The sequence below is a fragment of the Podarcis liolepis genome (genome assembly GCF_965112155.1).
Source record: "Podarcis liolepis genome assembly, chromosome: 13".
Taxonomy (NCBI): domain Eukaryota; kingdom Metazoa; phylum Chordata; class Lepidosauria; order Squamata; family Lacertidae; genus Podarcis; species Podarcis liolepis.
The window spans coordinates 56,102,088-56,118,935 of record NC_139573.1 but is presented as its reverse complement, the minus strand read 5'-3'; the positions used below and the strand labels follow the sequence as shown (position 1 = coordinate 56,118,935).

At 42.4% G+C, this 16,848-nt stretch overlaps 1 protein-coding gene across 2 annotated transcripts in view; it reads right to left on the bottom strand.

The window, feature by feature from the left end:
* The window catches only part of MOCOS (molybdenum cofactor sulfurase), a 237,680-nt gene that overhangs the window by 196,731 nt on the left and 24,101 nt on the right, over positions 1-16,848 (bottom strand). For both annotated transcript variants that reach the window (XR_014518738.1, XM_083473195.1), the window contains exon 5: positions 9,504-9,580. Coding sequence is in view for 1 of the 2 variants with exons in the window: in XM_083473195.1 (XP_083329321.1) it covers positions 9,504-9,580 (77 nt within the window). In the remaining variant the exon portion in view is untranslated. The remainder of the gene's footprint in view (positions 1-9,503; positions 9,581-16,848) is intronic.

The following is a 16,848-nucleotide window of genomic DNA, read 5'->3' as shown; positions in this document are numbered from 1 at the left end:
TCAACTTGCAACATTAGGCGAATCAGAGGTTTTCCGAAACAACAAGGTCTTCAGTTGCCAGCAAAAATGGAAAGCAAACAAATCTCCACCCCCAAGGTGCTTTCTAATATATCCATGCCTCCCGTGCTGCAGAAGATCAGAAGACATGCAGAAGGGCTCTGTTGTGGACACACAATTTAAAAATGATCCTTTGGGTATCCTGGTTCTAAGCTATTTGGGGCTTTAGAGGCAACACTAACACTGAACTGAGACTGGAAATGAATTGGTAGGCAGGGAAGATAACACAGAGTAATTCACTGTGTAAGACACTGGCTCGGTTTTTTGTTTTTTTAAAAAAGAAATTTAGATGCATGAATGTGAATATCTGCTGATACTTCACTGTATAAATCTTTTAATACATTTAATACATTTGTTGCCCATACTGGTTGCTTTTTGACTTAACATTTTGTTTCCAGTGCAATGTTCCTCCCCGCCCCATGTTTTCTTCAAGCTTAAATAATATTTTCAACTTTTTGCCAGTTTTATTTTAATTGTTCTTCCATTGCAGTCATTTCCTGAAACAGGATTTTATTCCTGCTATTTATCATTCCAGTGTTTGATGTTTGAATCATATAAATACATTTTGCTCAAATGTAGAAAAGAACTTGGCATGAATGGAGATTCCTGCTGGGAAAGCATGTTACTATTTTATTTTATTTCAAAGAAAAAAATCTACCTATTGGGAATAAACTGCTACACTATTTTGACTGTTATTCACATTTTGATAATCACATTATAAACCTCCACTTAGAAATGAAACTGTAATGTGTTCTTTCCTGCTTCCCAGGAGCCCACTTACTTTCCCCTTGCCTGCCTCCCAAAAACAGAATATCAAATTTAAACTCTAATAAAAAAAAATAGAGTTCTGCTCACTGCTTCTCAGTGCATTAAAAAATATCACTGTTGGAAAGCACATCTGAACTGGAATTAATGTGAGCCCTTAAAATAAAAAAAATATCATATTTGTTGGACTAGAATGGCCAAAGATGAATGACAGCACAGCCCTTGATTATCACTCCCGCTTCTTCCCCTGTTTTGTTGAAGACACAAGCTAGATCTACACAGCTATAAAAATCGCTCTGAAAACGCTCTGCAAAGAAAGTTATAAATCTCACAATTGAAAATATCATTGAGTTGTATATTCAGCTCTACAGCGCCATCTGGAGTTACAGTGTTATAACACATTTACAACACTGTCTTCTGACTAACGTAGCTGAGTCCACAGATGGCAATAGATAGGTTTCCATGCAAGGGAGATTCCTTGAGGAGTGCAGAACACCTGAAGTGTCAGTGAAAAAGAATGAACTTGCTTGTCTGCATCAGCTGTCACAACCCGGATCTTGAAGAGCAGCCAGCACTCTGACACAGAGGAGGAACCAGCTAGATCTGAACCCAGCCCCAGGTCTTGAGACTGAAGCCCAATGAGACAGCTTCCCCAGAGAGTGGCCCCATTGATGCCAAGGGGCTCTCATGTTCCCAGGTGCCTAATTGCCAGTGCAGGTCGCACACATGGCAAGAGCTCACACATGGAAAGTGCACGTTCCAGGTAACAGCTGCTTTACTTAAATGCTCCCTCTTGTGAATTCAAATTTTTATTTTTTTATTTATCAAGGTGCTGTGCTCCAACATTCCTCAGAGACCTTTTATGTCAATTGTTTTATTCAGTCCTCACCCAGTCTTTTTATCTCATTTATGTACATCCAGTGTTATATATTATCCAAGAGAGAGCTAGAGAGCATGCACAACATCCAGATAAAGTAGCCCCTTGGAGTTCAGTTCAGCCTGTAATTTCAGCTATTTTCTGCAAAGTAGCATTATCATAATCCCTTGAAATTTATGTGCTGAAGAAGAGAGACCTTTGGTCTTTAAACAACACATGCAATGTACAAAATTAAACTTAACTATAATGATTACTGAGGTCTCTTCCAGCCCCCAGCAGGATACAGGATTCATTTTCCTGTCAGTGTGTATCCTGCACCCATTACTTATCCCATCAGTTATTTCATATGCAGGTAAGAATAAGCGAACGCTCAACTCTGACACAGGGCAATCCAGGCTGCCTCTATGTGTATGGCTGTTTGTTTGTTTTAAAAAATAAGACTGTGAATGAGACTTCAGACTGAAATGGCTGTACAGGTGGTGGCCATTTTAGGCGTGTCCAACTGACATGCCATCACTGATGTGCAGGTCCTTTCGAACCCAGAAGAGGGAAGAACAGGGGCAGAGGCAGGGCCAGGTACAGAACTGTTATTCTGAAAAATAGATTAAAAATTAAAAACTGTTAATCTGAAAATAAAATTTGCTCTAGTTAAGAAGAAGAGATGATGGTATGAAACCTTGATTGCTAATACAAGAAATACTGACTTTTTAAACAAGAGGTTTGAATGCTCATGCGCTCATGTGGCGACAGGCAGACAGGTGGGTCTGTTTCCATTCCAAATCACTTTCAAATACTCTCAATCGTAGTTCTGTTTCATCTCACTGTTTGCCTCAAAATGCATTTAAATGCTACAATTTTTCTCATTTTATATATATTCTTTCCCTAAAGTATGAATCTTTGGATGTATTTTCCCATAAAACATGCATTTTGGTGCACACTTTTTGAACCTAAAGTAATAATAATAATAATAATAATAATAATAATAATTATTATTATTATTATTATTATTAATTTATTTATTTGTACCCTGGCCAACTGGCTGGGTTTCCCCAGCCACTCTGGGTGGCTTCCAACAAAGATTAAAAATACATTAAATTAATGTGCATTGAAGTGCATCACAAAAGTCATACACATGTGTACTATACTCCAATTGACAGCTGTGTTCTGATCCACATATAAATCCAGGATGAGCAAATTAGGTTGGCTAATTAGGTTGTGGAGCAAACAAATTTCTCCTCTACCCGTAATTTCAGTAAATCACACCCTGAGACTCCAGCAAATCCTACTACAATTTAATCTCTTGTCTAATGCTTATGAAGAAAAGGACATATGCCAGCAACAGACAGCTTAGGTAGTTTCCCAATTTAATTTGTGTATTTAATTAATGGGAAGTCTGGCTCCCAAGTAAATTATAACTAAATTTGTCAACTAAACCAAGCATTTTCAGATGCAATTGACTGCATGCCCTTTGGTGTACAGAGCTATGTACATTGATGTGCTATAGAAATAACAAAAACAATAATAATATTCACAACTCACACATAAATGTGAACTCCTCGCGGCAGAAAAATACTTTGGGTGTTCAGGTTTAGCTGTTAAGCACATGAAGCTCAGTTGTCCAGTTCCACAGTGTCATCATCGTCATCTACATTCAACTGAAGAGCTCCAGGTGGTTCAGAAGATAAACAGTACACAGGCTCAGGATCACCAGTCTGCCCACTGGGGCATTTGCTGTGGTCCACAGACATGCAGGGCCCATCAAGGCTGACACTTTGCCTGGCCCCACCCCAGTGGTGCCATCCCTTGGGCCTCCCACCAGCAGCACTATTGCAGCTACCAATCTCTTTGGGAGCTGCTCACGCATGAGTGGGCTTGCCAAAGAGTGGTAGCAGTTGTTGCCATGTCCAGGGGCAGCCCATGCATGAGGCGAGGGGACGCCATTTGTCTCTGGCAGTGGATCTGACCGCTGTCCCTGCCCCCACCACTATGCGGCCTACCCCACTGGGGCTTCACCTCCCCCCTCCCAAAGACAGCACCCTTGCCCTCACCACTGCACCTGCTGTGTCTTTGCCCCCCATGGCAGCAGCACGGGCACAGCTGTAGGTGAGGGTGCAGTTGCGGTGCTGGGTCTGGTGCCCGTTGCTGTTATGTACTGAGGTTCTCACCCTGGGCCAGCAGGGGGATACTGTAGATAATTATGCAAATAAGGGATCGAAAGTGACGTTCAGTGATTGGATAGTTTTAGAAAATTGTTACAGTTACATGGTACTGGAGCTCTATATAAGCAGGCTGACTGAACCCTTCAGTTCAGTTCTGTCCTGGCCTGTGAATAAACAAGAGCTGTTTGAAGAATCGCTGTGTCGCCTGATATGTTCACCCACAACTTAACAGTTGCCATTGCCAGTGCAGATGCAATGGCAGGAACAGGGATGGGGAGGGAACCTGGATCTGCAGGGCAGCCAGCATCTTGGGGGGTGGGGTATCTTGCCCACAGCAGCAAAACAACCCTGGCAGTGTCCCTACAGGATAAGGCTGCTGGCAACTGCCTCCCCACAGCGCTTGGAGAAAATGGGCTCATCAGATATGAGGGCAGGCAAGCGGCTGCAGGAGTGCTGCTCCTAGGGGAGCAGGTGTTTCGGGTGCTATCAGCACTGTGTGACCCCAGGAACCTCAAAAGCTGGAGCCAGCTTGACAGTGCATATTCTTGAGTCAAGAAGCTTTCAATTCCCAAATCCATTTAGATGTTCTTGCTCTTATTGAATCAAGTAGCAGAGGAATAATTGGATAGTCTTTACTGCATTTTGTTCCCCTTCTCCCTGCACAAGCTGCAGCCCAATTCCCCCTGTGGTATGTATCTTAGAAATCTGCTTCTTCTTTTTTTAAAAAAAGCAAAGAGGTATTTCGGCTTGCAGCAATAAGAGTCAAATGTCAGCCTTGTATGCACAGTAACGGCCACAAAGTACATTTTGTGCTTTTTCAAAAGATCATTTTTCAATCCAAAGATTTTCTCTGGTTATTGATCAACAGAGAACTCTCATAAATCCCACTGGGGGAATACGGTACATAAGATGGCTGACATCCAGCAAGCTACAATTATCTATAGACAACATGAAAGAAGCACAGAATGTTGTGTTCCTTCTTCTTGTCTAATTGCTGCAGATGAAGGGGGGAAAGCTAGAATGATAATTTTATGTAAGGGTCAACTGACTTTTTTGGAGACACGTGAGGCATCTTCCCAAGAGTTATGGGTAATATTGACTACATCTAGCCCATCATTACAACCTATCATGCATTGTGAGTGAAATTTAAAAACACAGTTTGTTTTAACCGTCTTGTTTTGGATCCAGGGACATGGGTGCAAAATGTTCTGTCTCACTCTCAGGTGGCACTTCCTGATAAATGGCTTGCATTCAACTCTGGTCACTTGAAATACTGTTTGTGGTGATTTGCACACCTTGAGGGTGGGGGAAGATAAGTAGCAAGTCCTTGCGTATCTTTACTGATTACTTAGGTTTGATTCCAGGGGGAAACCAGCCTGCCCCATCAGTTGACCAGAGTCAGAAGAGGTGCTTTTCTTCTCCCTGCCAGAAAGAATCCTACTCCAGAGCTTATATTCACTCCTGTTTTCTTTTCTACTATTTCTATTAGATTGAGATCTTCAGGGGGCAAGTGATTTACTATTTTAATTTTCAAACGGTGCTTAGTAAATGTTCACACTTTTACAAATTGTTGTTCTCACAGAAAATTTATTTATATATTTATTTATAACATTTATATCCCACCTTTCCTCCAAGAAGTTCAAGGTGGCAAACATTGTTTTTTCCTCCTCCCCATTTTTATCCGCACAACAACCCTGCGAAGTAGATTATGCTGAGAGGCAGTGACTGGCCCAAGGTCACTCAGTCAGCTTAATGGCTGAGAAGGGATTTGAACCCTGGTGTCCCAGGTCTTACGTCACTCTGGCTCTTGTAACATTCACAAAATATTGTGAGCTCCATTTAAAGTCAAAATGGCAACATAAATGGATCCGGGGAGGGCAGGGGAGAGGAGGCAATAATATTCCTTTCAATATTTTGGAAATAAACCTCTGAACTCTCATTGTCTGGTGATTTGTTCTTATATTCCCTTGCAACAACTTTGCAGGTTGAGGTCTGGCTGTTCATTCTGGTATCCTAGTGTTCCCTTTAGGAAATGAAAGATTCCCAGACTGTGTTTCTCAGGCCTGATCAACTTGTCACACACAGCAAAGCTGTTCAAAGTGAACTTTAAATTCACTTCCCAGTTCCGTCCCCAAACCACAACATGACACTGTCCTTTATACCTCTAGTAATTAGGAGAAGTTGTCAAACAGGCTTTATGACATATTTCATGAGTTTGTGGCTGAGTAAAGCAGCTGACTTAACCCCACGGTGACTTCAGAAGGATTTTCTATATCTGATATTTATGATTAGTGCCATTTGATCTGGAGCTGCTGAATAAGTAGCGTTTCACAAAATATGCAAACTTTCATTCGCTTTAATATGGTCCTTCTGAAATTATCTTAATGCTTCTGCACTGAAGAAAGGATTGGATCAAGTCAGCTGAGGAACTGTACATACTACAAACAAAATAATCCCTGCTAGGATACTACACATATCTTTTTTTTAAAAAAGTAGTATTTAAATAGGCATCCACAGGAAAATGAATTGTACCTACATAGCGTTGCTGAGCTTCTGTGTTTTAACTTCATGCATCACAATTCTCAGCAGTTACAATTCTTCATCAAACAAACCCCACAGCAGTTGTAAGTAAATCCATTCATATTTGAGAATGCATTTCATTTGCAAACAGATTGACTATATTGTTGAGATTATAGAGTTCTACAAGTGTTGCAGAATTTGAAGGGAATATATTCTGATCCACTGCAAGGCACAAAGTATATTATTTATTTACCGGATGCCTTCATCTTCCCCAAATGCAACAAAACATGACTCTCCCATATCAGTCTCTACAGCCACAGCAGGTGCTGTAACTTTCCAACGGTTTGACTTCACCCCCCAAAACAAAAATCACTGTGAAATAGTCTCTCTTAGACCCATTCTCACAAGTCAGCTCAGGAGAATACCATGCTCTACGGCAGTGTGGTCCAATGCATGACCTGAGGGCCTTTTTTGGCAGCCCCCGGAAACATTTGGGCTGCACTTGGGCTGCCTTCCCAAAGCCCACCTCCTTGCTTACACAGCTTTGGGAAGGCAGCACAAAGGTTGGAGGGGGCGTCAAATTTTGTCCTGGCTCCCCCCACCCTGCCAGACAACAAGGCAGGGGGCGGCCAACAGGTTCTGTACTGAAGTACTCTTGTGGCCCACGTGGTTTGGGAGGTTGGACCATCCTGGTCTATGGTATCCAAAGCCACCAACAGGGTTGCACTCCCCATGTCCTTCTCCCGGTAAAGGTATCCAAGGCCTATTGAGACCCATAGCCATGTTTGTAGGCAAACTCAAATTTGTTAACTAGACATAAATCTTTAAATATGACCTGATCAATATACAAACTCATTCCAGGCTTCTCATAAACTCTGTTCATCATACTGAAAAATCAGTTGCTGAAAGATCTGATTCATTAACACTGTTGTTTAAAATTCAAATGAGATATGTTGTTTTATTTACCCAATTTAAAGAACCGAAATTCATCCATCAGCTAGGTTCAAAACCTTAATTAAATTGCCAAAACTCAACTTTGTTCAGTCATATATTCATCAATCAAATAAATAAATGGTCAGTGATTACATTTAGTTAATTGAGTCCATTTAGCTTAAGAGCTTCTCGAGCAAAACACAACTCCTTTAAACACTTGCTGCCGATAAGACAACTCTGTGCTTTAAATGGTTGTGTGTGCATTTTCATTAAGCAAAAAGCCAAACAATTTTAAAAAAGAAAGAAGCTGACGGGGAGCTGTGGTTCCTTAGTCTAAGACCAGGGTCTCCAGCCCTTATCTTTTAATCATTTTTATTGGTTTTTTATTTTATTTTAACAATATCTGTAATCATTACATTACATTCAAATTTCAGTTTCCCCCTTCCCTGCTGACTTCCCTCAACTTCCATCCCTGGTTTATTCCATCTCATATTACATTCTGCTGTTTATATATACTTCTATATTGTCATACTATTAGGCTTCTTGTTTTTAATGAATAAAATTGCAAATGTTTATTTAAATCCTGCCAATGACTCTAATTTTTGTTGTTGTTGTTGTTTCTGCAAATATGATGTAAAAGGTTCCCATTCTTTTTCAAAGTCACTATTGTCTTTTTTAGGCAGTTATCTGTTAACTTTGCCAACTTTGCATTCATCAGCTTCTCTTGCCATTGTTCCTTTGATGGTATTTCTCCAGTCTTCCAGTTCTGTGCTATCAGAATTCTTGCTGCTGTCATTGCATACATAAATAATGTCCGTTTTTCTTTCGGCAGTTGCCCTTATCTTTACTCTTTATCCTGGGCTGCAAGCACCACCACCCCAAGTCTTTTTTCCCTACTTTCCCCAGGACAAACACAATTCCCTTTGCAGGAGTAGATGAAGACAGGGCTTTCTTATGTTCAGCCACAGATCTCATCCAGTCATTACAGTTCAACAGAATTTGTGGCAGTTACACAATTTATAGCACAAAAGTTAAAGCACTTTGACTGCCATGCCCATGTATAGCTTAAGTAAAAATATTTTGGCCCACCTTGAGTGGCAGTGTTGCAAAATGGTGGTGATGGCAGGTTCTGGCAAGATCTTCACCGGTGAGAGGCTAGTTGCCATCTTGGAGCAATGGGGCAGGCTAGTTGCCATCTTGGAGGTTTCTGCCACCCAAGTCAGCTGCTTCACCCCACCTCATGGGTGGGTCAGCTCTGTTTTGGCCTCTTGAGAGCAGCAGTACTTCAACATAATATACTAAATTCTGTAAGAATCTTGTAATAAGATTACTTTAGCTGTTCTGGTTTACCATTTACGATGTGCTCTGAAGTAATGAAAAAGACTGGCATTGTGGTGGAACTTATGATCACCATACCACATATTATGAATACATTTAATACATTCTTCCTGTGCATTATGCAGAACACTGGAGTTTGTTCACAAATCCTAGAGATGAAATTTTGAATAATTACAGTGTAATTCTACACCTGCCTCCTCAAAAGTCCTGTTGAGCTGAATAATGCTTGCTCCCAGATGAATAGCTTAACCCAGCTTAACCTGTTCTATAAGGTGTAATTGTTCATGAGACTGACTATATAGTTCTTCAATAACTTTAACTATCTGACCCTGCAATGTAGTTAGAAAGAGTGTTGGGTAGTGCAAGACTACTTCTAGATAGAAAATAAGGAAGGGGAGCTCTGGATCAATCTGACACACTCTGGACCAATCTGGAGCTGGCTGGACGCAATTTGGTCTGAAAACAGCTAATTTGGTTTAGAATTCAAGATTTGTCTGAAGCAGTTGCACAGCACTAGTAAATATGGATGGGACTGAGCTGCATATTTCTGCGTTCATGCTCCAAGCTAGAACATCACTCAGCTGGTGGTACTGGGTCTGGTGAAAATTTAATTTTTTTTAGAAGCCTGGGTGATGTGAACACTGCTAAGATTTTTACCATTGCTCATCTAGCTGGTTGTACGATAACTGATTCAACTGTTTCAGGCTTCAAAGTAATTATCTATTTCCTCCGTTAAAGTTTCACAAGGCCTTTGGTCATGGATAACCCCGGTTGTAACTCACGTGTTTTACCTAGAAAACCAACAAACCTTGGTTTTATGGACACAGAACTTAATGTCAGGACAGCAGACTAACCTGTAAGTCTTTCCAAGGCATCGAATCCATGCTTTAGTGCAATAATATCAAGGAAAGAAACAGTCCCATCCTCAAACCTACATGGATTGAAAAAATAAATAAATCACATTTCAGTCAACTTTTGTTGCTTATTCATTTACACACTATAAAAACCAAAAGTTATTTAGCAAAAATTCATAAACCTTAGGAAGATATTGACCTAGCTATAACAATGCAGAGAATGGCTCTTTCTCACAAGAGATGCAGTGGCACCATTTCAACTGGGGGGGGGGAGAGGGGGAGAGAGAGAGAGAGAGAGAGAGAGAGAGAGAGAGAGAGCGCTTTCTGTAGCGCGCTCTACATGGGGCTGCAAGAGCTGCAGCCAGACTGCTGACTGGGACTGGCTATAGGGAGCAGATGATGACTCCCTTGCTACAACAGATCACTGGCTACCTGTCTGTTTCTGGGGAAACCTGAAAGTGTTGGCTATTACTTAGAAAGCCCCACATGGCTTAGGCCCAAGCTATCTGAAAGACCATGTTCCTTCAAATGAACCTACCTGGGTTTTGAGATCTTCAGGGGAGGCCCTTCTCTCAGTCCTGCCACCCTCACAGGGACATGGGAAAGGGCCTTCTCAGTGGCTGCTCCTAGAATCTGGAACTCTCTCCCAAGAGAAGTCAGACTGGCTCCCTCCTTTTTATCCTTCCGCTGGCAGGTCATTCTTTGGGGAATTGATTGCTTTTAACAAAAGGGCTGTTGCTATGCTGTTTTATGGGAATTATTTGTCTGTTTTAAAGTTTAAACAGGCTTTATAGTTTTAATTTATAGTTTCATAGTTTTAATTTGATTAATGTTTAGCATTTAGCATCTTAAAAAGTAGAGACATCACCTTGCCAACAAAGGTCCGTATAGTAAAAGCTATGGTTTTCCCAGTAGTGATGTATGGAAGTGAGAGCTGGACCATAAAGAAGGCTGATCGCTGAAGAATTAATGCTTTTGAATTATGGTGCTGGAGGAGACTCTTGAGAGTCCCATGGACTGCAAGAAGATCAAACGTATCCATTCTTAAGGAAATCAGCCCTGAGTGCTCACTGGAAGGACAGATCGTGAAGCTGAGGCTCCAATACTTTGGCCACCTCATGAGAAGAGAAGACTCCCTGGAAAAGACCCTGATGTTGGGAAAGATGGAGGGCACAAGGAGAAGGGGATGACAGAGGATGAGATGGTTGGATGGTGTTCTTGAAGCTACCAGCATGAGTTTGATCAAACTGCGGGAGGCAGTGGAGGACAGAAGTGCCTGGCGTCCTCTGGTCCATGGGGTCACGAAGAGTCGGACACGACTAAACAACTAAACAACAACAACAAATGTTTAATTGTTTTTAATGATATTTTTCTCTGTTTTTAGCCATTCTTGTTTTTATATGTAAACTGCCTTGAGTCTCGCTCAGGGAAAATATGGGAATATATATATTCAGTATTAAATTACAAGAAAGGGATTTGCTAGACTTTTCAGGTATTTCATGGAGCATATCCAAATATGTATAGCAACCAAACAAGACATCACCATAGCCAAAGTGAATTTGGTAGAACTGTCATTTTTTCTCATCTAATAAATCTTAAATCAGTCTTGACTCTTGACTATGGGAAGAAATCCAAAGTGGCTCCATGTATCTGCAACCCCAAGATGGGAATTTGACACCCTGACTTCCAGCGTTTCCCAGGCAGGGTTCAAAAGTTCAAGCAGCACACACCTGGCTTTCTTGTACTGTACGATTATTCTTCCTCAAGGGACTATCTGATGAATCTCTCCTGTAACACATCACCCAAGGGAGAGCTCAACCAGGGTACAAATGTACTTTCTCTGTAGAGACTTATTTTGAAATGGTTACCTTAATCCCCCCTGTAGTATTTGAACAAGGTCTTATTGGGACTAAGAAACTGTATTAATTAAAACTCAGATATTTAACATATTAATCTCTCTAGAGAGACCAATCCCAGGTTTAAAGAACCCATAATAAACCTTACTTGCATTGGTTTGAAGGAAGATAATTAGAACAGACTGTCAAAATACTTCAATTAAGTCTCCAACAGTAATTATTGGGCAGACCAATCCCCAAAGTGCTTGACTTAGCATGAGCCCACTAAGAAACAAGATTTGCAGGGCATTTGGGGGGGGGAGAGAAAATGATCACTGATGCCAGAGAAGCGGGGGGCAGGGGGGTTCTTGATACAAACTACAAGTTGGTATACATTGCATCAACTTATAATTCAGCACATGCACAAAAAACCTCATTTGCAATTTATCATCTTGCAGTACAGACATCTTACACAAGGGAGAAAACACAAACCTGTGCTCCAAATCTGCTGGCTAGGAGGCTATAGAAAAGTAGTTCAATCTTACTTAGGACTGTGGGTGGTATAATTTGCTCCTCTCCCTCTCTCTCTCTTTTTAAAAGAAAAGTGAGATGTGTTAGTGTCTGTCTTTTCCAAGTGTGAGACACTGGCAAGTAGTTGCAAAGATGTTAACAGCAAAAGAGACTCATTTGCATGTATTTTGTGGAGACATTTATTTCACCCACCCCACAATACAGGTGACTCCCCACTTACACAGGGGTTATGTTCTGGGCTCTCCCCACATGTTAAATCACATAAAGTGGGGAGCATTCTCTAAACATCCTTTAAACGCCCTCTCTGCCACTCTTACGCCAATCCATACCAAAAATACTGTATCAAAAAATAACCACCACTAGAATTGAAGCTCTGGGGCCAACAGGAAGCTGGAGGATGCGCAGGAAAGAGGCTGCTGCTGCTGCTGTGCTATCCCGCACGCCAACTGTTAGGCGGGGAGGCTGGAGCAGCCTAAACAACAACAAAAACCAATCCTTTTGGGGTAGACTTGAGGTAGGAAAGATGGAGAGAAGGAGGAGAGGCTCAAACACTGATGGATTGGAGGAGGAAATGAACCAGGCATCTCCAAGGCAGAGAGGGAGAGAGAGAATGTGGGGTACGTGGTAATACTGTGCATGGGGGGGGGGGGGAATATGTCATCCCTGCACCAAACAACCCTCAAGGGAATCCTCTGCTGTATATCTCCACATAGGCTCTAAAAGCATCCCCTCTATCACCCAGGAGATGACACTCTTCTTTGCCAAATCTGAGACCACTTGCCAAAACCAAGGGATTCCCTGATGCTTACATACACAGAACTGCAAATTGCTGGCAGAACTTCAGTCAGAGGAAGCCTAAAAATATGTCCTGTATAACAAGTGTGCAAAGCAGAATTTTATGAAACAATCCTGCTATTTTAAAATTTTATATTCTATTTTAAGAGACATGGGGGGAGGGGAGGCAGGCAGGGGAATAAGAGAAGTAACACCAAACACTCTAGCAAGAGATAAAAAATGAACTCAGAGGGTCTTTGGATGAGACACAATTATGTCATACCCACGTCCTGCTCATGACAGACACCGTTTTCCCCTGCTCTGCTGTTATAACTGCCAGAGATGCATTTATGTCACTCTAGCATTGCACTAATACCTCTTGTGAACCCATTTGCAAGTTTGAATTTCAGCAACACAGAGATTTAACCCTGGGTTGGGGAATTTTAATATCACTTTTCCTTTGGGAGCAGAGTCACCAGAATCCTCCATACTGGGCTAAAAGTAGATTAGCTACCAAGGCTTCAATAAGCCCTGTTCCTTGCTGGAGAATTATATAATATATATTTTTTTAATACTGCCTTTCCACTCAACAGATACACAACATGGCTTACTACCATAAGGTTTATAGTAAGTTCCCTTTGTAACTAACCATATTAAAACCCCATTATTTCTACAATTAACACAACAAAAGGAAAGCTCCAAGGCAGAAGTATTTACTCTCCCAAGGTATGAGCTAGGTTCAGGGGCTCTGTGAAGCAGAGTGTTTAAGGCACAAGGTTTCACTGCCGCAAAGTACCGGTACTTGCCCTGATTGGATGGCCACCACAGCACTTGAGATGGGAAAGAAAAGAGCAGGGGTCAATCAGAAGATCGCAATGTTGACATATAGCAATAACATACCAGTACTGAACCTCTGGCCCAGAATCCAAATGTGGCCCTCCAGACCTCTGCACCTGGCCCCTGGGATTCTTCCCAAGCAATGCCTCTGCCCTGGTCACACCCCTCACTGGCTCAAGACCCTCCCCAAATGCTTTGGCCTTGCTGGAAATGTCATGGAAATGGGACAAGCCCCCTTGTTTCCTTGAATACACGGCACACAGGCAAGAGTTGTGTATGTTGCTCGACTCAATTTTGCCTCTGGCCCTGCCAGGGGCACCGACTTGCCCCCCATGTTGAGGGGGCCCGGTATCGCATGTTGTCATATGCATGACCTCATGCGCCCCTCTGTGCGTCCCGCCCCCACCCAGTGCATGAGTGCTCACCTGGTGGTGGCAGTGGGTGGGCTACACAGCTCTTCACCCCCCACATACCCCGCCCCCCGCACAAGCTCTCACCCGGCAACAGCAGGGGTGTGGAGGGCGATCTTCACCCTCCGTGCATCCCACACCCGCCTGGCAGCAGCAGGCTACACAAGATAGTGGCCCCCTCAAAAGTGAGGGGGCTCAGCCCCCTACCCACAAATAATGAGGGGGCTGAAGCCCTTTCCACACCCTGTGGTTGGCACCACTGGCCCTGCCCAACACTGGCAAGCGGCCTATGAGCCAATGAGCCCTTGGGCTGGAAACGTTTCTCTACCTCAGTAATGAAAAACAGGCACTCCCTCTAATGTGCCCCAGGTCACACAGGGCTTCAAAGGTCAATATCAGAACCTTAAAGCTAACTTGGAAACAAACTAGCTCTGCTATATGGGATTTAATATTTTATCTCTACTTCTTGCCTGTCCTTTCCTGACTACTTCCAAGGCTGAGCACTGGCAGCTGGATGACACAAAAGACACACAGACAATCTTGCATTCAATGCAGTAAAATTTGTAAAGGAAACATTTGAAACTGTTCCAAATATTTTCCTATCTTAACCTCAGCCTGTTAGGATTTTTCAGGTCATGCAGATATATTGCCTTGATTTACCTAAGTTTATGAAAGTATGTTTCCCCCTGTACATATTAATGTTTGCCTTTATAGCTTGCAATTACTAGGCGAAATCCCAGCTGTGATTACATTTCAGTTATAATTAATGACAACTGAGTCAAAGTTATTATGATGCTATTTGTCACACTGCCTGAAATGTAATTTGGAACATAATGCTAAGACCCACTTCTGTGTGACAGTTACTCAGCAACTAAGTCTTCTTAAGATGTCCTGCTGAACATCTTGAAAGCTAACTATATGCAGATTATTTCACAGAAAAACAGCTTCAGGCTAAAAACACAGGGAGAAGTTTCCAAAACCCAGTAGAAAGTGCTTGAATCGATGTCATTGTTTAGTGAAATATGATAATTAACTAATTTAGGCATGCAGAGAAAGCAAAAGGATGAAATGGGAAAAAGTTACTAAATTGTTCCAACTAGATGTGAAGGGAGGCAGCACTTTCCAGAGTACAGCAAATTAAAATGAACTTCATTTTCTCCTTCCCTCTTTCCACATTAACACAGAGTCTGCTTTAGCACGCATGTTTTCGGCTGGGGTAATCCCTGGGAGTGTCTGATCAAGTTTACTGTCCTGACACTGAATCAAGCTTAAGCATCACTCAATTACTGAATCCAACTTCTTAACTAGCAATTGAATTTATATTCAACTTCATATATTGAAGTTCATATATTGAACTTCAGCACAGTTCTATGAGGCCATCAATTAGCCTTGGGAGAATTGCGAGGGTTACTCCTCTTATATCGGCTCAAGGGCTGCCCTGAGGGAATTCGGAAGAAAAAAAGTCTATGCCAGTAAATTCCATCAATCTGCCTGGGAAAATCTGCATTTGTTTGTTTTAGTATATAAAAAATGGGTAGTTTGGCAGAAGATTGTATGTAAATAAATGCATAACATCTTGTGACATTTGTCCATAGAAATACAGTGAACTTTAAGGGCTGAAAGCAACGGTGTGCAGTCCATCAACTAGTGGGACTAGCCTAGCCCCCTTAATGCTCCCAGCTCCGTGTGTGTGTGTGTGTGTCTGTGTGTGCATGGGCATGGGCATAGCCAGGGAAGCAGGAAGCCCCAAAATCAATAAAAATCAATAAAAATCTATTAAAATACATAGCTGAGGTTCTGCCCCCCCCCCAACAAAAGGCCTGTCCCCCTAACAAAAATCCTGGCTACGACCAAGTGTGCATGCGCATCTCTGTGTTTGTCTGTCTCTCTGATTACCTCCGCAAAGGCTGCAAAACTGCATGACCCTGCACAGCAATGCACATGCAAGAGCAGGAAGGGGCTGCTTGAAGCAGAACTGCAGCCCCTTCCCCTTCATTTTAAAGGAAGAGCAGTCAGAAAGCCTATGGGGTGGGAGTGGAAGACAAGAACCCTGGGACCTTCATAGCTCACTTCCTCCCTCCTCACCTTCAGCCTCCGTGTTTGTGCGTGTCTTTTGAAAGCATGGTGTTTTAATAAAACAACCACCTAGCCCAGGGGAAGGCAACCTAAGGCCCGGGGGCTGGATGCGGCCCAATTGCCTTCTCAGTCCAGCCCACAGACGGTCTGGGAATCTGCGTGTTTTTACATGAGTAGAATGTATCCTTTTATTTAAAAAGCACCTCTAGGTTATTTGTGGGGCATAGGAATTTGTTCATTAAATTTTTTCAAAATACAGTCCGGCCCCCCACAAGGTCTGAGGGATACTGCAAAAGTTTGCTGACCCCTGACCTAGTCCCAATCTGCCAGAACCTGAAAGAACAGCAGCAACATTCAACAGCTAACAACACAATCATAGAAAGGGAGATGATGAAGAAAGCAGGGTTGTTTAAAATGTTTTTTTTAGTGGGAGGTTGGAATCCACCCTTCCACCTGGGGTTGTGTTTTTGAAAAAAACAAAGCAAAGCCATTTTTCTTTTTCTTTCTGCAAGGTGCTAGGAATGGGCAGACTGACCGGCTGGGGAATGGACTTCCTTGGGAGACGGAAGGTTTTCAGGCATCTGCCAGGGATGCTTGAGTGGAGATTCCTTGGGGTCCTCAACTCTACAACCCTAACTGTTCCCCTATGAAAAATTCCACCGGACGCCACCGGCTGAAAGGGGATTTCAACAACAGCTCTTTCCCCTCTACCTCATAAAGCCAAAGGTTTCACATTCTAAGGAGACACAGGTAATGCAGGAGGGCAGCTATATTAGCATCACAAAATACACCTCCAGCCATTTCAATAACACCTTGCATACAAAGTAAGGGAAGCAATATTTTAAGTGGGCAGAGGGAGGGAAACAAGAATAGTCCAGAAAT